The sequence below is a fragment of the Tetrao urogallus genome (assembly GCF_951394365.1).
Source record: "Tetrao urogallus genome assembly, chromosome: 4".
NCBI classification, from domain to species: Eukaryota; Metazoa; Chordata; class Aves; order Galliformes; family Phasianidae; genus Tetrao; species Tetrao urogallus.
This window is the reverse complement of record NC_136817.1, coordinates 12,522,595-12,544,535: the sequence shown is the minus strand read 5'-3', so window position 1 is coordinate 12,544,535 and position 21,941 is coordinate 12,522,595. Positions and strand designations below refer to the sequence as shown.

The following is a 21,941-nucleotide window of genomic DNA, read 5'->3' as shown; positions in this document are numbered from 1 at the left end:
CATTTCTCTGCCTTGTGGGGCACGTAAATTTAACAAGCAGCTCTCCCGAAGATCCTGCAGTGAGTTGCTGGGTTTTTGGTGGCTTTTTTACTCATGAAGATGCACAAAAACAAGCAGGCCCATTACACCTTTGTTCATTGCTTTCTCTCATCATGCCATAGCAGGCCAGAATCACTTAGTGTTTCCAAAGTTCTTTACGCTCAGCTTTTGACGTTTTGTTTTTTCCTGAATCACCAAATTACTGTGTTTCCTTCCACAGCGTTCTGAGTCCATTTCCTTTTCACTGTTCCCCACAGTGAAACAGTAGTCCAGGCTATGAAGTATGCCCATGTCTCCCCTTCCTCTTTCCAGAGCTGCTGGTTATCACCAGAGCCCTTCTGAAACCTCTCTCTGTGGTCTGTGGTGTTGTATTTCCATTACTCACTTCCCCTTTAGTGCAGAAAGCTGTAGAAGCAAGAGGAACTTGTCCTTTTAGCTTTGGCTTAGCTATTGCTTCAGAGAGTTTCCACCTGAGTAACAGTATACGAAGGTTTGACTTGCCATTTCTGACACGACTTTGGACAAAATATAGTAGGCTTCCTGTGCTGATCAGCAGTTTTTGTTAAAACCCTCACTAGTTGCCTGCAGGAATGTTGTAGGCTGGTTTGGAAGAGCCTAGAGTAAAGCAATGAGAGTAGTTACCAGTCTTACAAGCCTGACTGGAGACAGGTTGAATGTTGCTTGGTAATGCTTAGTTCAAAGAAAGACTGGAGTAAGAGCTGAAGGGAGTTCTGGAGGATAGAGGTATCTTCAAAAACGTGATGCATTTCTGAAGAGGAGGAGATTTGCTTTTTGTGTCTGTGAGCAGCAGTGCAAGAAGTGGTAAACAGCAAAAAAGACTGAAGTGAGGAAATTGAAACCTAGAATAGTTGATCTGGGGGAGATGTGAGGTCTATCACTGGGCATCTTAGAGATTAGTTGAGGTTAGCATTTGTCAGAAGTGATGTAGATGCAGTTGGTTCTGGTCTGAGCAAGAAAATGGATGTACGTTTGTCCCCTCGTCTGTTTTCTTCCAAACTGTGTTTAATACTAGGTAAGGGCATATAAGTTAGCTTATTTGTCTACAAATCAAAGAAATATGAAAATGTTACTTCCACGTGACAAAAAGACATTTAGGATTTTGATATCAGTGATCTTAACTGAATGAGCAATCCTGTATATCCTGTATCTCTGTCTTCTGTGTGACAGTACATTTTGAAGAAGCAGTGATGCAACTCTGCGTATCACGTGCTCTTTTCTTCTGATGTTGTGTTGGGTTTTTTTTTGCTTGTCTGCTACTTTGGCACTTCACAGGTTTTAACTTGACTCTAGTGCTGTGTTTACTCCGGTAATGTCACAAGGAAAATTTATTCAGTTGCATATTGTGCCTTAGCACGTGAACTTGTTGTTCTTTCTCCTTGTTCTCACATGTGTACTTTGCTTCAGAACTACCTTAGTGGCCTGTATTTTGTTTTGAATCGTATTGCCTTCTTTTTTTCCCAAGTGCGTGTCTTTCAGTTTTTAGTGTCTGTGTTTTGCTAAAGTAAGTGTGAAAAGTGACAAGGCTACCTGTCTCAAAAAGAGGACATTGGATTTAGTATTAATAGAAAGAACAATGCACAGCAGGTTTTGAAGGAACATTTGAGCAAATTTAAGACTTAGCAGTACACAGGTGGCAAGAAAGTGGAGTTTAACAAAGGAAAGCCAAGTAGCAGCATCAGCCAGTGTGTTTGTGAACCACCCAGTACCACCCAGCTTCCTGCAAACTGATGTGGGTGATTTGTGTGCTCATGGTGTAAGCTTTGGTAGCTCTTTGCTATCAGTTCTCCACCTTATTCTAATGCAATAATGTTTTAGTAATAAAAAGATTCCCTGAATAACATCCCAGCAAGAGGTGCAAGAAAAGGAAGACATCCTGAGACACGAGTTCAGGAGAACAGTCCATCCTTGGTAAGGGGATCTATCAGTAGAAACAAGGAGATGCTGATTGTGATTCTTGTGCTTTCAAAGCCATGCCTTTGTCATATTGGAAGGAGAGCAATCTGAGGAAAATTCTTTTTGATTTCTGGGTCTGCAGGTGGACCAGGCACATTCAGGGAGGTCATTTACATATGTCCTCAGAGATACATGTATCATTTTTACTTGTTATTGACATTTCATGCATGACTGCTTCTGCTTCAGGGGAATTTAGAAACGCTGTCAGTGTTGAAGTGATATTCAGGTCTTGCAATCCAGATCGTATATATAGTTAATATTACAGAGTTGCATTTTCTCTGACAGATGGTTTATATCACAAAGTAGTACATATGGGATATTTTACTGATGGTCAGGTTGATTTATCAAAGCAGGAGATTAGCATGGTTATTATTACTATTATTACTTTTTTTTTTTTTTAATTACTAATCATGAAATGGATGATGAAAAACTGCAGAAGATAAACAGCCAGCTTATATTTCAGAAATACTGTTGCTGTTCTGGTAAGCAGGGCAAACGATTTCTAGAGGATGAAGGAGAGACTAACTGCAGTAGAATGTATTAGAAATAAAGTCATTTGAGAGAAACCAGAGTTGAAAACAAAAGATACAGAAATTAAGCAGATGAGGAGATGCATCTCGAAAGTTTTGTTACTTGGGAAAAATACTAGTGATGGTGTGGTTGTAGCAAAGTAATGAGCACAAAGGGAAGTGTGGCACTTAACAAATTGGATTCCAGTAATAACAGTGTAAGAACAGAAGTGAAGAATTCAAAATATGACTTGCTCTTGAGCGAGAAGTGAAGCATGAGCACTCAAATACAGCATGAAGAGGTACCATGGAGGCGTTCACTTATAGATGATTTTGAAAAACTGAAGATGTTGAGTGGCTGTGTCTCCAGTGTAGATGCAGAGAGGGTATTTGACACACAGTAAATGTCTTTATGATTTTATCAGAGGCAATCAAGATAGCTTAGTGTTACAATCAGAATGAAGAACACATACATCACAGAACAGGCTTAGCACTGGGTATTAACCCAAGTAAAAAGCAGGAGAGAAGACTTAGACAAGGAACGCTTGCAGAAGGTTGGGTAAGAATGGGTGTCTTGGGAGAGGGGTTGTCACTTGGCACAAGGCAGAAACCAGCGTTCATAGCCAAGAGCATTCAGTCTGGTACACTGGAAGGTTTCAAAATCTGTTCTTCAAAGTTTCCCTAACTTACTTTTTAACCAAATTATTAGGAATGCCAGCAGCACATGCTGCTACTGTATTGTTGCTGCAGGTATTTTAGAGCTGGAGATGTCAAGTGCTGGAATTGTAGGTGTCCTGCTCTTTGCATTCCTTGTTGGCGTTCTGCTGCTAGTCTGTAAATACATTTGATGAGTTGTCAAAACTAGTGATGCATTTAGTAGACACTGCTTAGCTGAAAAATCATTGAATTTGCCATCCATTTGAGAGTGAATAATAATAAAATATGAGTTATTGGAGCATTTGAAAAGGACTGATTAAGATTGGCTTTAATCAAAATTATAGTTTTCTTTTGTAAGCTTTTTTTAAGGCTTTGTTTATTGATTCATTTAAATACTTAGTATATACATTTCTTTTGAAATTAATGAAGAAGCACAAAAAGGAGTTTAATATACCAAAGCATTGGCTGTGTGACTGTATTATGTCAGTTTGGGATTTTATCTGAAATGTACGTGGGGGAAATTTTCATACTTCAGCCATTTCTCATTAAAAAGCTTTATCAAAACCAGCTTGATTTGATTTTAACAGGAAACCACTAATTGGCATTTGGTAAAAGTTGTTCCCACACGGGGAGGAGTACCCCCATGAAACTGTTATTTTTCAATTAATTATCACTTTGAGGATTGCTGCGAAACAAGTAAATGTGTTAGACATTTTCCCTGACAACCTAAATATTCCTGTAACATGCACTTTGGAACTCAGCTTTCTTTTGTCACTTTCCTCCATTATCTCTTCGTGAATGCATACCCTGTAGCTCAGCATGTCTTAAGAAGGGATTAATTCCTCTGTCTCTTCCTAAAGCTTCCCTTGTGCTTTCCCTTCTTGATGGCTGGGAGCAACATCACTGTCCCGCTCATCAGACAAGTACATAACCTTAGCTTCATCATTAAGTCAAATCTTGAAACTTGGAAGATTTGATCTGGGCTTTCACTTTATTTTTTCTAAGAGGAACCTATGATAGCTTCTGTGCTGTCTTTGCAAAGCTGCTTCTTTCATCAGTGCTCCAAAGGCCAACCCTGCGAGTACTTCTCTGTGGCTGTGGATCCACAATCCTGAATCCAGCGTGCAGAAACTATTGAGCCACAGAGGAATGTGTCTCTCTTCCACAGGATGCATGCAAACGCTGTAACAAAGTGCCACCTCCTTGTAGATATTTGTATTTCACTGCTCAGTTTCTCTAGCCTGCATTTCTCTTCATTTTCTCCGCATTTCTAGAGGAAATGCAGAATTCTCATTAAAATTTGAGAAGAATTCTCATTTGTAGGCACATAATTATTTGAAATAGTGTTCTCTGAAAGCAACTGAGAATGATTTACTGTCATGCTGGAAGTGCATCTAAAATAAGGTCTTACTGAGGGTCGGTTCTGGGTCTACGGTTTTCCTAATTACTTGGATAACAAAATACAAAGTAAACATGAAACAGCAGATTTGGAGTTTCTCCTCTGTAAACGGAGTCAGAATTTGAAAGTATTTTCCGTTCCACTGAAATCAACACGATATCATTTTCAGTAAAGTTCAGAGGGTTACACTGAGAATGGAAATCTCAGGTGTGTAGTTATCAAATACCTCAAAGCAGCTGTTTTGGGAACTGCTGAAAAGAAAGAGCTGTGGTTGCATGACATTGAATATGAACCTATAAAGTTAAATTATTGCAAAAGTAGGCAAGTCTAATTTGATACGAAGGTATTGCTCCATTTTCATCAAACCTGGCAAGTGTGGGCTTGATAACTTTCAGTACTGCTGGTCAAGGTGGTGTTGGCTGGGACAGCTTCATGAATCACCTTCATTCCTGTTCCATTTGATGGAATTAGTGGTACTTGTGTTCTTCCCGATGGGCATCTCATCTCTTTTTGAGATTTCCAGTTTGGGAGTCTCTTCTGTTTCCATTAATAGTCTGCTTGATATTTTTTATGAAGCTTTATATTTAAAAGGTTTCACTTCCATCAAAACTTAGAATCATACGATTACGTAGTATCAAGTGATGAAAGGGACTTAAAAGTATCATGCAAACATTTCTGAAATTGTCTTATAAGAGAGCAAGGTAAAAAGAAGTAAATACAAGAGCTTGTCCAAAAGCAATGACTCCTATTTTATTATATGGGCCCACAGCAACAGAGTGGATGGTGGTGGCATGGCAGTAGGAGCTGAATCTTGCAGCCACTATTCCACTACGTTTCACTGCTATAGCAGATCTCAGCAGTGGGGCAGTCTGCTTCAAATGCTCTTCAGATACCATTTTGTCAAAGATGTGTCAGTGCATTCCTTCATGTAGAAAAGAAAAAAATTGCACTCGTTGACAGTTGTTAATGCTTGCTGAACGTTTACGGAGATGAAAGAGTGGATGTGAGCACAGGGAGGTGGTGAGTGGTGCATTTCAGCAGTGGCGAGAGCAGTGTGAAAGACAAGCCATGTTCTGGATGGCCATGGACAACTGCAAAATGCAGAGTGTCCTGATTGGCTCATCAGCAGATTATGACCAGAGATCTCTGTAAGGAGCTGAATATCGGATTTAATGCACTGTAAACTATGGTGACAGCACTGGAATATCACAAAGTTTGTGCCTGGTTCCACAAAAGCTCACACAGGAACAGAAAGAGTACTGCATGCGTGTTTGTCAGGTCGGATTGAATATGAGGCGGAAGGTGACAGTTTCCTGGATTACATTGTTATCAGTAACAAGATACGGTGTCACCACCATGAGCTGAAGTCAAAAGGGCAGTTCCTGGAGTGGCAACACGTGAATTTCCCATCAAAGAAAAAGTTCAAGATGCAGCCCTCAGTGAGTAAAGTGATGTGCAGTGTGATTTGGGATAGGAATGGAGTGATCCGTCTGCATTTCCTGGAACCCAGAGAAACCTCGACTCTGACTGCCACATCATAACACGGACTAAACTGAGGGCTGAGGCTTTGAGAGTCAGATCAAACAAGACAACCTTTCTCTTGAAATATGGCTATACCAAATCCCATACCAGTTCGAAGACCAAGCATTTTGCCAGTCTTGGCTGAGCTGCCACACCCAGTGTATAGTCCTGATTTGTCACCATCTGATTTCCATCTGTTCAGGGCAATGAAAAATGGGCTGCATGGACAATGTTTTCCTAACAATGATACCATCGTAGCAGCTGTGAAACAGTGGGTCACTCTGCTGGTGCAGATTTTTACAAACACAGCGTGCAGACTCTTGTTCATCACTGGCAAAAATGCCTAGCTAATGGTCCTGACTTGTGTTGAAAAATAGTATTTTGTAAGTTAGAATTTGCTCTATCAGTTAGTGTTATTGTGCTCTTTGTATTTATTGTAGTTTCCATGGCAGTAAATAGGAAGTATTACTTTTGGGGTGGCATACATTTTCATTAAGCTACAATCAGTTTTATTTGTAGTTTAGATCAAACTGGAATAAACACTCAGAATATGTTTAATGAACACAATTATAAAAGTGTGCATTTATGTAGATTAAAACATACTGTAGGAACTTCTTCTTTGTCCTGTGCTATGCTTTCCTTTGGGTGTATGAGAGCAAGACTGGCATTTGTGGATGTGCTTGGATGTTTGCCGGGTCTGGCCAAAAGAAAAGAAAACATGACATGTCCCTAAATCAGACTTCATGCGTGTTTATTCCTTGTCTTTATGCTGTCCAATCCTGATAGATTTAAGTGTTACTTATTAATTAGTAAGCAGTTGCTAATGATGTTGGCAGTGCCAAACTATGTCACTATTTCCATTATGCTTACCACTTCATTCTGCTGAATTTAGTCATTGGCTGTGATCTTATTCTCTGCTAAAAGTTTGCTTTACTGATAGAGAGTTAAAAAAAAAAAAAAGGGGGGGGGGGGGGGGGGAATTTTCATTGCTTTCTTAATTAAATTAAAATTTCTGCCTGTATACCTCAGGCTCACATCAAGTGATAAAATTTTGTATCACTTTCTGTCTCCGTGGGGACAGAGCTGACAGTAATAGTTTTTAAAAGGTAAAAGGTGGGATGATTATTTTCTTTCTCTCCAGCTGTGGTCTTTCTTTGTGCATTTAGATAAACTGTATGGTCTGTACAGTGCATCCCAAATGCCATTGCAGAAACCACTCTTGGAGGGCCGCTGCTTTGCAAGTGTAATGTCCTTGTGGCACTGCCACACATGATAAATTTAAGTAATTTTGTGTTCTTTTAAGTTCCTGTAAAACTTGTCCCTTGCCAGTGTTGTTGTTTTCCATTTACTTTCTCTTCTTGATCTGTCCAGTTGAACTGGTGATTCTGCTCAGGCATATGCATCTCAAAGATTTGTACTCAGGACTTCTGCTTATGTTTAGGACAACACCCTGGTTCATGTTTGGAGGTTCTTCATCTACCACAGGTCTAATTAGATAGTTGCAGTACACTTCCCAAAGTCGATAACGAGTTTAAGGGAGCATTAGGATCCTGTCTTTCCTGTCTCCTTCTGCACTTCCTGAAAAGTAAAAGATGCATGCCTGAAAGCACTTTGTAGGACTAATGCTGTAAGATCTCACTTGCTTTATTGCTTTTCACTTTATTCTGTGTGTGTATATATATGTAAAATGTCTATATTGTTATCTAGAAATTTTTCAGCAAAATCTTATTCCCATTGTGCTAGACACTTAAGTGAAAGAAGTGTCTGTACCAAGATAGCTCAAAATTTTCTTGTATGTCAAGAACAGACTGGGGGAAGGGATGCACTGTTTGTGGTAGCAGTAAAATAGCTAATGAGAACAGATGTCAGCTCACTGAAGCAAGTGAGATGGAGACACCAGGCAAACATGATGGACAGATTTGAAGGAGAAAAAAGTGGCATTATGATGGAGCATTTATCTTTGCAAAATTGGAAGCAAGTGAGAAAACATATCTGATTGGTGAGGGCTTAGGAAGGTCTACCTAAAGGCTATTGTGGTTGCATCAAGGGGAGACTCAGCAGCTCAGTCCTTCAGTGGCTGGTACAGCAAAGTGCCCCAGGTCACATCAGGCAGCAGGGCAGGAAAGTGCAGGAAAGCTCTGGGGCTCTTTGTGGAGGATCTAAGGGGCAAAGCTAACAAGTTTTAAGGCTGGAAGGAGGCAGTGGTTGTAGTTCAGGTGCAGAGCTTTAGCAAGTGAGGATGGGACCTGGGTGGAGGAGCTCAGGTGTTTGAAATGCAGGTACTGCTGGCAAGGAATGCAGTGTAGGCTCAAAGGCCATCATAGATGAGCTTGAGTGGGGAGGAGGTTTTTGATGATATTCAAAGTGTGTTTGTATTGCAGCATCTCTTACATTGTTTGAAGTGCATGTGGCTGCTTTTTTTTTTCCCAGTTGTCTTTTGAATCTATTTACTGAAATGGCTTTTTTTTCTTCTTTTCCTTTACCTACTGCCTTTTTTTTTTTTTTTAAACCATAATCTTTTCCTGTGCTATGTTCTTTCATGTCCATTTGGTTTCTCATTTTCTTTTGCTAGTGTTCTCTGCTTTCTACCAGAGGTAGCATATGTTTGTATAATGTGCACTTGATATCACATACTCAAATATATTCTGTGGCATGGATGAAATTAAGATCTGTTGAATCAAGATCAGTTTGGTCCTGGCTCTGATAGACCTATGCGAATATAAATTATTGATTTTGGTAGGCACCAGGCAAGCTCTGAACATCATATTTTAAAGAAGAATTCTTATTTCTGGAGATTATCGATTGCAAGCGATTATCAATCAAATATCGATGGTGATTCCCATATACCTACACAAAAGTTTAGATAATTTTATGAAGTTCCGATTTTCTTTGGAGCAATGAATGCCTGTTTGAATTAACTGCAGGATCTTTTTAGATTGTTTGTATGCTGAAGTTAAACATAAATACAATTCTGCAAATTAGATATTACTGTTACAAAATTGCTGAACTGAATCATAATATTTATGTGCTCTTTTGTCTACTATTGATAGCATTTTGTTCTTTGGCTTTTTGGACCCCATTTCTTTAACAATAATGCTGATGAAAATTACTGATTTTGAGCCTATGAAAAATAGTTCCCAGTTTTGAGGCTGTGTTTACTTCGTGTTTACTCCTTGGGAGCGGGTGGAATATAGATCAGTCCCCTCTAGATCCAGCTTGTGTAGCAGATTGCGTGAAAACTTGCAATCATAAAACCAGAGGGCTCCCAGTTGTGATTTTCTGCCACCAGTCTAACAAATGAGGCATCAGTTTTGAGGAGCCTGTTGCGCAAATGTGAGTCCACCCTATTCTCTAGTCAGTAGCTGCTCTCTAGCTGTAAAGTCCAGTCTTCTTGCTGAGGGCTATGAGCAACTGTGCTTGTTTGTGAAGGTTGCTCTTGCTGAGATCTTCAAGCACGTGGAACGATACATAGTTTCATAGACTTGAAGGCTGTCCTTTGAACTTGTTGGGTAAATGTCTGCCCAACTTTTGTCTGTCTCTTCCAGGGAAACAGTCTGCTATATTTAGTCAGACGTGTTGTTTATTTGTTTCTCTGTTGTATGATTTATTGCTAGAGCTTTGGCGGAGGTCTGTTGGGCATGCCTGTTCAAAGTGCAACTTCATAACTTTTCAGCTACTTCACCTTATTTCAATATTTGTTTTTATTGCAGTGTGCAAGACCTCCTAAAATGCTTAACAAAAATCATAGTAGATGTTTTAAGTGTTAACTTCAGGTATACCTGCAGTGCATCTTTCACTATCTGTTTTTCTTCAGCTCTTACCCAATCTTCAGTTATTTAAAAATACAGGGATTATAATATGATATCTTGGCTGCAATAGCACAGAGCAGGAAGGGCAAGAAACTCGTGACGGTGCTACCATCTTGGTGATGGTCCTATCCTAATCCTTAGTGCTTGTTAGGCTTCATCTGAGGCCTGAAAGCCTCATACGTGCCTTGCCCCCTTGTCTGTCTGCTGACCCTGTGGCTTTGCCAACATTTCCACATGGGTATTCTGATAAGTTCGGCTTGTTCTCACAGATTCGGAGGTGGTTTTGTGGTTGGTTTTCCAATTAGAGAGCAAACGTGCAAAACACTTCCAAAAGACAGGCTCGAAAGATGTACTTCTCTGCGTTGTATTTAATCGTTAGTTGTTGGTTTCTGTGGGAGTTACCAAACCAGTTGAGCTAGAGAGCTGGCATGAAGCCAAATGAAAAATACAGTTTTCTTCACTGTAAACATGACTGTCAAGCAGTAATGTTTTTCTCAGCTTCATTTTAAAGGCATTATAACGGAACAAAATGAAACTAAAACATATTTTTATGCCAGTATTATACGTGGAAGAATGCTATTTCTCTATTCTCTTCATGAGGATTTCAGTGAATAGAACGGGCAGAATTACGTTACAAAAATATGTGATCAGGTATCTCTATCGCTAGGTACCTGATGGAGTTGTTAAACCAATAGATTTCTTATTCTGGTAGTGTTATGGTAAGAATGCATTTTTGGTCTCTGCAAACATGAAAGATATGTAAAGTTCTTTATTTTTAGTTCTATTTTGATAACAGAAAAAAACCCATGCCTGATAAAATTTAATGAATAACAGCAGCAAGCATTAATCTCTATCCATTCCTCCAGGCTTATTTTCCAACTCTCTTTTCAGTGACTGATAGCTCTGGCAACTCATCATCCAATGTTCTGCTGAACTTGGCCGTTCTTGCTTTGCTTTGGGGATGTTTTTTCTTTTTTTTCTTTTTTTTTTTCTTTTTTTTTTCTTCTTTTTTTTTTTTTTTTTGAAAAATGCGGAAGCTCAGCTTTGCCTTTCTGAGATAAATGTGAACTATATTTAATGCTCACAGTGATCTCACCAGTACGTCATCCTGTAGGTGCAACTGCTCCAAATAGGGAAAAACAGCATTTTCACTTACTTTTCAGAATTAAATTTAACAGTTGTCTGCACTGCCTTTCCGTAACGCCCTCCACTTTATTTTGCAGAGTAAGGAAAAAGCTTTTTTAACAAAATGTCTGATCAGCTGCAGCTTTGTAAAATGGCTTTTTGGATACTAAGAACAAAAATTGCATCTTGAAGAATGGGTGCCAGCATCCATGTAACTTGGGGCACCAGAGGATGAAAAATCCTTCAGTTGTGCTTCGTTGTGTGAATGAGCATTTTTGCTTAGTAATAGAAAAGTAAGAAATAGTATTAGAAGGGAGGTTGAAGAGTCAGCTTATTTGTCTGCTCTCAGAACAGAATCCATTGCAGTGGATTCTCCTGACTAACATTTGTCTCACACTTTCTGTATCACCTCCAGTTATGGCAATGTCAGTGTTTCTCTATGTAATCCATGCTAACACTTCAGGTAATTAGGAAGTTTTTGTACAGTATCTGTAGATACTGATACATAATTTCAAATTTTAGTTTATTAGTGCCAGCACTTTTTTTATTTGCCTATCTCATCCTTTTATTAAAAAATTCAACCTGCATCAGTTGGTCTGGATATTTGCAGGCACAGAGAAATGAGATGATTGAAAACAGAAATTCGTGCTGCAAATTAATTAATGAAATGGTGTTTGACTCTCCAAAGAGGAAGTTAGAAGTGTTGCACAAAGATCTCTGACATTCTTTGCAGATCTCCTGGTAATGTCAGGAGAAGCTTTATTTTGTGGCTGATGGAAATGGCACCAATCTGATGCTCAGATTTTGCCCTTCCTGCGAGGTTCAATATGCTCTGTGATAGCAATGAATTATGAGTTTTTAGACGATAGTCCAAGAGTGCCTATTTGACCTTTGAGATCTTGCATGTGAGTGGTACCACTGCTATTTTATGTCACAACCTCCTGGGATTTCCCTAACAAACAAGTTTGCTCCTGGAGCCAGCTTATCCCTAGATCCTTAGGGGTCAAGGTACTGTGCCGTAAGGAAGTGCTGGCAGCAGCAGACTGTTGTTGCATTGGGACGCATGTTGTTCTGAGTGCTGGCAGCTGTATCCTGCCTTGCAGTGTGTCCACAGCCTGTGGGTCTGGGCAGGCAGCCCTATTTTCAAGGAAGCAGACAAGCACTACTTGGCCCCATCGCCAGCAGTAGTCTCAGGACAAAGGCAGCACATCTGTTCAGGAGATTTTTCTCAAGTTCTAGATTTTAAGAGTTTTTAAAAGAGTACTGAGGCAGTTCTGTGGATCTCTTGTACACTTACAGATGAAGTTACTGATGACAGAAAAAGGGATGTTATAACTGGAAGGAGATACGAGTCAAGACAGGAGTTTTAGATGTGTACAGATATATCAGAAAAGAACAGATTTGAGAGAAGCTGCTCTGAAAGAGCTGTGAATATTTGTATTTAGTTTATTGTTTCTGAAGATTATTTTACTTTTTCCAGCCATTGCTTCATATTCAGTCCACCTGTATGTGTAGCAGAGTACAGGGGAAACTTTCAGCTAACTGGTGCTTTATGTAGAGTTTTAAATTTGAGACTGCTATTTTGCCTCCACTTTGCACTGTGTTTAGCGTGGAAATGATGTATCTGGCCCATGCTTGATTTTAAGGCACATCACAATCACCGGACCCTGGGCTGTGCTCCACACTGGCACTGTCTCTGTTTTCTCCCAGTCGACATGGGAGCAGAGATAAAAAAGACTTCAGTTCCTCAGCGTGTAACTCCACTACCAGCTTTAGTTTCTCCACAGGTGAAGTCCGGGCATGCAAAACTAGCCTAAGTCAAAAAGGGACTTTGTTCCAGTGTAATGCAATGCCACTGAAGTGTGCTTAGATCCTGCAATTGACATGAATTGCAGATAGAAGGAGTAACTGGAACAGGGTAGATGACAGGAAACAAGCCTGCACTGCCTCCTCTGGATATATTGTACACTGAACAGGAGAGGAACATTGTGTTGAAATACAACTTTACTTGTATGTTTATCCTTAAAAATTGAGTTTGGAACACAAAATGAATAAATAGTTTATTTCTCCATATTCAGGTATCAGTGGAAAACACTGCTTAGAGCTCAAAAATTGAGAATAGTAATGAGCTACTGGAAGAATGGGGGGGGTGGGCTTGTTTTGTGCTCCTTGGTGTTTTGTGTGTTTGTTTGCTTAATCTTCTTGCTTTCTATTTCCCATTCTTTCAGCACACTGTAGGCTAATTTTGCAGGTGTGTGAGCAGGGCTTACTACCTACTTAAATATCCATCCTTCACATGGCAATGTTGGAAATGAATCCCACAGAGTACGGCTGGCTTCTCTGCGAGGAGTGAAAGCACTCTAGTGTTCTTGTCTTCCAAGAACATTTAGTAAAAGAAAGTAAGAAGGTTAGCATTAAAGCAAAAAATAAATAGAATAGAGGAAAGCTGATCACCGAGAGCTGATAGACGTGAGGGAGAAGTGTTATGTGAGGCTTAGTGTTTTTTGCCTAACTGGGTACCTATTCATAATGTTTTTTCAGAACTCACTGAGAGAGGAGGAGGCTCTTAAGGAAGGATCAAAGCTGCAAACCCAAGGGGATTTGACTAGATTAGGCTGTTCAGAGTGGATTGATTGCCTTTCGAGTTGAGGCACAGTCAGGGTGTGTACAAGGGCTCCCAAGCTTAGGAAGGCTTCAGGTCTGCTAATTTTAGGCATTGCCAGGGAGGCTTCTTTTGATTACAAAATGCAGTGCAGAACATGAATTACAAATCTGTAGGTGATGTCCACAGCCTGTGGACATCCATCTAAACTATAGTACAAATGAACTGAAATGCTTAGGGTACCTGCTGCTTTAACTAGGATGTTTTATGCAGGTCTATATAGAGACATAGAAATGCAAATTACTGGACGCTGATGATTGTAGATGCGTACTAAAGCAATAAAAATTGAACTTAAATGTTTCTTTTGTTCCTTTTCCCATTCTAACAGTGCTGCAGGCAAAGTATTTCTTAGGTCCTGGTGATTTCAGTGTTTGTTTCACTTTCAAAGTTTTACAGAGCTGCTTCTGCTTTGATTTTCTGTAAAGCCAAGCTTATGCCAGCATTTCACAGTTTTCTCTACTGACTTGGTTTTTGTGCTTTTTGTCTTCACAGCCCGGAAGTCCAAAAAGCTGGGCAAATTGAAAGGGATGCATGAGGAACAGCCACAGCAGCGGCAGCAGCCACCACCCCAAAGCCCTGAGGAAGGGACGACGTACATTGCTCCAGTAACTGAGCCCCCTGTAAACACAGCACTTGTCCCCCACATGTCTGCCATCTCACCAGCACTTACTCCCTCTCCTGTTAAGATCCTTGAAAGCATTGAACCAGAGATCGTGTACGCAGGATACGACAGCTCAAAACCAGACACAGCCGAGTACCTGCTTTCCACCTTAAACCGCCTGGCCGGCAAGCAGATGATTCAGGTGGTAAAGTGGGCAAAGATACTTCCAGGTAGGATCATGAGGCATTTGGTGAAATTTCTGGTCAGCCTTCTAGATTTATCAACTATTTGCCTGATTAATTGCATCTTTCGACTATGGACTGGGTTGAAAATCCTCATAAGGGGAGCAGCCTGATAGAAGATTGTTTTTTTAATTTGTGTCATGTTTGTTTCGTATGTTTGTGATAGGTATTTAAAAAGCTTTCATTTTGAATAATAGGCTCTGTAGAAGAAAACATGTTTTGTCACTAGAATGAAAAATTATGGTTTTGCTTCTTCAGAAATGTACTTTGTGGGAGTGTTGCTCTTGTTCTTGACTATAATACTAGAAAAATAATGAGTGATGTATTTGCCAACCCTTGAAGGGCACAACATAGTTCATGTGCATTTTCTGTTTTGTTCTCTAGGATTTAGAAACTTGCCTCTCGAGGACCAAATTACTTTAATTCAGTATTCGTGGATGTGTCTGTCATCGTTCGCCTTGAGTTGGAGATCATACAAACATACAAACAGCCAGTTCCTCTACTTTGCTCCAGACTTGATTTTTGATGAGTAAGTATTCCTTAATGGTCCTTTTCAGTTCAAGCTGGAAGGATTACTCTGTCTTTATTTGGTTTTCAGTCTAAGAAAATTTCAGCTAATCCCAGTTTGAGAAGTAGCTAGAAACATTTTTCTGTGCCTCAGTTTTCAATTAGTGAAGCCTTGCTACTGCCATCCATTTCTCCTTGCATATGTGGATGTGTTCACAAACTGGGAACAAGCTGCTGGCTTGAAATATAACTGATATAAAACTGAGATTTATAAAGAAACATTTTTTTGTTATCTACTGGAGCTTAGAGAAGTATATGACTTCTAGGAAATGTGAACATTTAAATTGCCAGGTTTTTTTGTTGTTGTTTGTTTTTTTTCTTCAGAGCAGTCATATAATAGAGCTTTTGTTAAGAGTGTACAGCTCTTCAATGAGTTTTCTTTTGACAGTCTTTAATTACCCTTCTTTGCAATCATGAAAGAAGCAAAAATGTTTTTTCAGTAATGAAACATAACTTTTTTTATGATGCGTTTAGAGAAAAAAAAGCATCAACTAAGGAACCATTCCTTCTGCATATGTATATTCCTTCATGTTTTAAATTTCTGTTGTAGTGCTTTGCTTTTGAGGAGTATAATTTGATTTCTGTTCCATTCACCTGGTGTTTATTCCAAGCCAGTAAAGTCAAAAGTTGAATACACAAGCAAACTGTGGTCATGTCATGTACTTATCCCAGAAAGTATTTTTTTTCTCGAGGTAAAAATGAGAGGATATGGATGCTTCTGAAGGTGGAATAAAAACAGAGGGGAAAAAAAAAACAAAAATGGGAGAAGAATTAACAAAAAGTAACTTAGCACCCAATCTCCTGAAATCTTCTGAAATGCTTAAAAACTTTTTTCTTCGAAAAGATGGTTTTTCACTGTCATCTTAGTATTTTTAACTTGATTTAAGGATTCCTAAATAATGCATATGAGATCTGGTCCTAAAGCAGTGTGCAATATCAAAGGAGGATCATTTGTGGGCTGTATTTTTCTTCCCTCTGAGAGAAGAATCTGGTGATTCACTGCATGTGATTGAAAGTGAACTGTTGGCCATTTTCCTTGTTGAAAGTACCTCCACTATGACTCAGGATGTTAAAGAGTTATCACCAAAAAAGCATCTGCTGCTAAAGCTAACTGAAAATGTGAACTTTAATGAATATAATTCTCCTGCAGAAAATGCAGACCTATACATTTGAACACGGAAGTAATTTTCCCTCATCTGAAGTAAGTCAGTCAAGGGGGTCAAAATCTATTGGACAAGGCAATCAGTCTTACTGGCAGATGTAAGTATGCATGAATTGCTAGCAGTCTTGATATTGCAGTTAGAAGCAGCTTCCAGAATTCAAGACTACTCGTGAATTTTGTGCTGCAAGTATGGAAGCCAGCGCATGCAGAAATTATTCTGAGGCCGAGGATCTAGTTGGAAAAGGACAGAAAGAAAGAAATTTTGTAATGGAATGTTGAGATAGCAGAGCAGGTGCTCACAGACTCTGGAATCTCCAGTTCTGGAGATATACAAACCTTGACTGGGCCCTGAGCAGTAAGCAGTAAGCTCTAGCTTTGGTGTTAGCCCTGCTGTAACCCTTCGTGGAGACCTCCAAAGGTCTCAACATAAATTATTTTGTGATTCTTGTTTAATAAAAGCAACTCTTTCCCAAGTTTGACGTAAGATCTCAGAGGTGAATTACTCAAACAGTGCAAATCAACCAATACAATACAGCATAAAAAACGTTTGGATAAGTACAAAACATAGTAAACAGTTGTGCAAGAGTGAAGATTCAGAACAAAAGTCTGATGTAGTATTAAACTGTATATACTATATATATGTATGTTTGCGTATGGAAACCGAGGGCAGTTTGTCTGGTTAATATCTCAAGTGAAAAAAATTGAGATTGAATCAAGCAAACTGTAAAACACAATCAAATCTAAGAAGTTACTCAAACAAGCAGGACCAAAAGCATAAGCAGTTAATGATGTAATTCCACTACAGTTCTAGGGCAATAGATTTTTCAGTGCCCTTGCTTCATTTAGTTTTGTTGCATCTTCAGTATCACTACATCAGAAAGCAGATTGCCTCATTTTACTCATAGCATTTGCCTTGTGTGATTGTCTGTGATAGAGTTTAACCTTAATGCTTCTTTTTACATCTATTCCTGTTTATGAAACTGTACTGGTTTGAAACTTTGCTCCAGAATCGCTGAATCCTGATTCTGCCTTTATTTTTAGAGTACTGCGAACTGGGAAATGGTGTACTTAAAAACACAGGCTTTCATTTCTGTGGGATGAGGTTTATCGAACTTCACAAAGGTTCATTCGATGTAGCTTTTAAAATTTTTTTGTTCCGTTTGGCACTTTAAGAGATAGATTAGTCCATATAGAATGAAAAGGAGATGCTTGAAAATGACTTTTCCTTTTGCTGGCTTGAAAAAGTCATGTACTATTAACAACAGACCAAGATTTTCTTGATATTTCTTCATATTTTGTCTGGAGAGGTCGTTTCCTGTCCTTGGGCAAGAAGTAATTAGTAGGGGCCCTTGCCAGTATGCTGCCCAGAAGGTTCAACATTTTTCTTCAATGAGCCGTTAAGAAAGAGTGAAAGTAGAGGTTGGCGTTAGCAGAATTATGCTGCTTTGTTTTGCATTAAATGAATTTTCCGTTTACTCGTAACTACTGTGAATAAGAGGAAGTCGTAATGTTTCTGGAAGGCCATGATATATGATATTGTTTTATTTCTTATTCTGAAGGCCTGTAAACAAGACGAAATGAAAACCTGTGTGCTGCTCATAGGCATTAAAGCACCTCTGATTGTGTAAATGTGGTGTAAAATGTCCCCTAGTAAATACATAGTTTGACTTTCTGCTGGGAGTATGCAAGGCTGGGAATACTTGGCCACTCACATTTATATTCTAATTAAGTGTACTCTTGGTCTTCGTGGATCAAGCATGTGTTCCATTGCTTTAACTGAGCTTAATTATATGCCAAGATGTGAACTGAGGATAAGAAGATGGCCACACAACCACTCAGTCACTCTGCATGTTGCAGAAATGACAAAATATGTGTATATTGTATGTGTGGAGAAGGACCTGGGTGTTTTTGTGGACAGCAGGGTGGCCGTGAGCCAGCAATGTGCCTTTGTGGCCAAGAAAGCCAGTGGTACCATGGGGTGAATTAACAGGAGCGTGGCCAGCAGGTTGAGGGAGGTGATCATCCACCTCTGCCCTGCCTTGGTGAGGCAACATTTAGAACACTGTATCCAGTTCTACGCTCCCCAGTTCAAAAGAGAGGGATCTCCTAGAAGGAGTCCAGTGGAGGGCCAGAAAGATGACAAAGGGCCTGGAGCATCTCCCCTGTGAGGAAAGGCTGTATAACCTGGGTCTTTTCAGCTTGGGGAAAAGAAGACTGAAGGGGAATCTGACCAGTGTTTGTAAATATCTAAAGGGAAGTGGGAGGCAAATGGATGAGGCCAGGTTCTTCTCAGTGGAATGAAGGAATAGGAGAATGGAGAATGGCCTAAAACTGGAGCATAGGATGATCCATACAAAGATGTGAGAGTACCGCTTTATGGTAAGGGTGATGGAGCACTGGAACAGGTTGCCCAGAAAGGTTGTGGTACCTCCAGTGGAAATATTCAAGACCTGTCTGGACACCTACCTGTGCAACCTGTTGTAGGGTACCTGCAGGGGGGTTGGACTCAATGACCTCTTGAGGTCCTTTCCAACCCCTGCAATTCTGTGATTCTGTGAAAGTTACAGTATGTAGGCTTTTAACCCACTCCCTTCATAGCTCAGTAGTTGTAATCAAAAGAGTACAGTAACACTGAAATACCATGAGGAAACAGTTTAGTACCTTGAAGTGCAGCATCAATATTTCTACAGTATTTTGCAAATGCACTGAATGAGTAATGTTGTGTGTTTTCTTCCTCCTTTGATTTTTCTTGGTTTCTCATTTGCAGCCCAGGAGTAACTCACAAGCGCATAAGTGTGCAGGTTCTAAAGCCGTTTTACTTTGTTGTTACCATGATAAGATTTTTACAGAGATTTTTTCATTTCTCAAGGACTTCAATCCTTTCCTAATTAAAAATAGTGCCAGGCACTGCATGAAGTACCCAAAATTATTAAATTGAACTTGAAAAAATCAAATCTAAAAATTGAAGACAGTTTTTATGAGCATTTAGATCAGCTCTGTCTTTCCCCCCAGTTCCTCTCTGAAATGATATGTTATTGAGACATGTCTCATTCCTTAATAAAAAAAATAAAATTAGTAGAGCCAGCAGCCAAGTGAATAATAATTAAAAATATTAGGAGCAAAGTACACTGGTTGATATATTGGCCAATGCTTGTAAAAAATAAGGAAAAATTTCATGTTATGGATTTTAAGCTGATAAATGACCGTCATTTCTTTTATTATTGCCATTTGGGGCAATTGTGTTACTAATGGCTACTTTAATTGTAAAATTAAAACATCAGCTCCAGATGCTTTAAATAACCCGGTTTATGTAACCGAGAGCTGTGTATATATTGCTCTTTAACAAACTAACAAAGCCTATTACAAAACAATATAAATCCTTCTTTTAATGCAGGAAATGTAACTTTCAATAAAATAAAAATGTGATATTGGAGGGCTCTTTCATGTCATGCCTTTGGTAATTCCCCCAACTGTGAAGTTTAAAAATTTAAAAGCAGAGAGAGGTTGACGCTAGCAGCAGAGGAAAAAATAGAGAATATATATTTCAAATGAGAGCATTGATGTATAGCAGATGAGGGAGAGAGGGGCAGAAAAACAGCTTTAGGATGTGGGGATTCTGTGAAGATCTGGCGCTGCTGTTGTCTTGGGATGTGGATGGGCAGAGGATTTTGTAAGGTTGAGGGAAGTCGTAGACTTAAATTGGAAACGCAGATGTAGCTTGGCTGAATAGCTATTTCGTTAGTAAATAGCATGTTTGTTGTCTTCTCATTAGATTCCTCTCGTAATATACTTGTGGAAGCTGACCGCTAGGATTTGGTGTTGCGTAACGCAGAGCAAGGATACAGCTGTCTCTCTGTGACCTTTCAGGGCCAAAGCCCTTAAATCTTTCAGGTGTTCCGATTTCTGTAGTCACACCAGGAAGAGAAATCTAATAAAATAACCTGGATGTCTCAGAGCTACAGAGGTCTTTAACCCTGCATACCTCCAGGGGGATGATTCTTCAGGTCATCTGTGTATAGTGAGAGAGCCAATAACTTTTGTTATTATGTAAAAGATACATTTTCCCATTTTGCAGGATGATGGCTGTTAACTCTAATGGTACTGATTTTGGTCTTTTTTGCACTCCTGTTAATCCTGTCTAAATTTAGGTCAATTTTTGTAATCTTTCTGATCTAGCAGTCTCCAAATCCCTCATTTTTAATTAGTATTGCTGCAGCGATTGTTGGTATGAGTTGTCTGTGTTCGTTCTTTGCTGGTAAAGTAAGTGTGTGCTTGCAGGTCTTGTTAAAAGGTCAGCAAACACATCCATGGTATTACTCATTGTATGTTTGTTGCTTACATTATATTATTTAGAACAAAAATGCTTCACTCATACAGTCTAATCTGTCAGGTGATTTTAAGGAGATCCGTGGGAATGAAAAAACAGTGAGAAAGAAGGTCCTTCTAGCAGTTTCTCATGTTTTTAACAGGCCAGTTGCAAAGAAGGTGCGGCATCAGGACAGGGATAAAATATTTTTCCATTTGCTCATTCCAGCAGTTACTGGTTTAGGTACTTTCTGAATGAGAGACTGCATTCAGTTGTGCTTCATAAGCCTTCTGTATCTCCTGTGAATTTCTCTAATACCTTTTTGAATACATTTATAACTCCAGCACATGAAGTGTTCTGTGACAATCACTTCTGCAATTTACTTACGCATATTTATTTGTTAGAGATGTTTTTAAAGCAGATACTTGATAATTTAATGGAGTACCACTTCATTCTTGTGTTTGTGGAAATATGGATATATTCCCTTTCATCCTGCGTACGCCATTTATCATTTATAGATCTCTGTCAGGTCCTGTTGGTTATTCTACAAGTAGAAGAATCAGCTAGTCAGTTTAGTCTCCCTTTGTGTATCAGTTGCTTGCTACTCCTGGCCATACTCATCTTCCCCTGCGGTGCTTTTGCTTAGCACCTGTGTTAATTTTGGGAACAGACCAGAATGACACACTGTATTCAGAATGCATTGGATTTATGTGGTGGCAAAATTATGATTTCTGTCTTGCTTTCAGTTCTTCTTCTCTCACCCACTGCTTTCATTTTGACCACTAATAAACACCAAGCAAGTATTTTCAAAGGACGGAAACTAAAAAAACCTGCTCCAAATTACACCTAGGTTTCTTTATTGTGTGATGCTTGTTAATTAGAGCCAATTATTATATGTATAGTGAGAGATGATTATACTGTCTGCATTGTCTTGAAATTAATGATTTTCACCTTCAATTTTGTCAGCCAACCTCACAGTTTTGCAAGATTTTTCTGCAGTCTTTCATGGGCAGTTCCTGATTTCATTGTCTGGAGTCATTAGCAAACTCTGTCACTTGCACAGGTCTGATTTTTTTTCATATGATGTATGAGTACAGTTCACAGCACAAGCTTCAGTGCAGAGCTCTGCAATGCTTACCTGGTAGCCTCCAGTACTTTCGAAAAACATCCATTTGTTATTATCTTCTGACTTCTATTTTTAAGCTGCCAATAATCCATGAAGAGCCGTCCTCCTTACCCCTAAGCCCTCTTTAAGAGCTGTCAGGAGATCTCTTTAATAGCTTTAAAATCCAGCTCTGCCCTGTCTGCATCCCAGTTACCTCCTGCTGCAGAGCACAATGTGCAGGAGGTCCTGGACCGGTCATTCCT

General features: G+C 39.4%; 1 protein-coding gene across 2 annotated transcripts in view; it reads left to right on the top strand.

The window, feature by feature from the left end:
- NR3C2 (nuclear receptor subfamily 3 group C member 2) overlaps positions 1-21,941 on the top strand; it is a gene marked incomplete at both ends in the record, with an annotated part of 191,724 nt that overhangs the window by 148,197 nt on the left and 21,586 nt on the right. Inside the window, 2 exons of one of the 2 annotated variants that reach the window (XM_079534286.1) lie at positions 14,188-14,526; positions 14,923-15,067. In XM_079534286.1, the coding sequence (XP_079390412.1) occupies positions 14,188-14,526; positions 14,923-15,067 (484 nt within the window). The remainder of the gene's footprint in view (positions 1-14,187; positions 14,527-14,922; positions 15,068-21,941) is intronic. The other variant, XM_079534287.1, reaches the window with a different exon arrangement.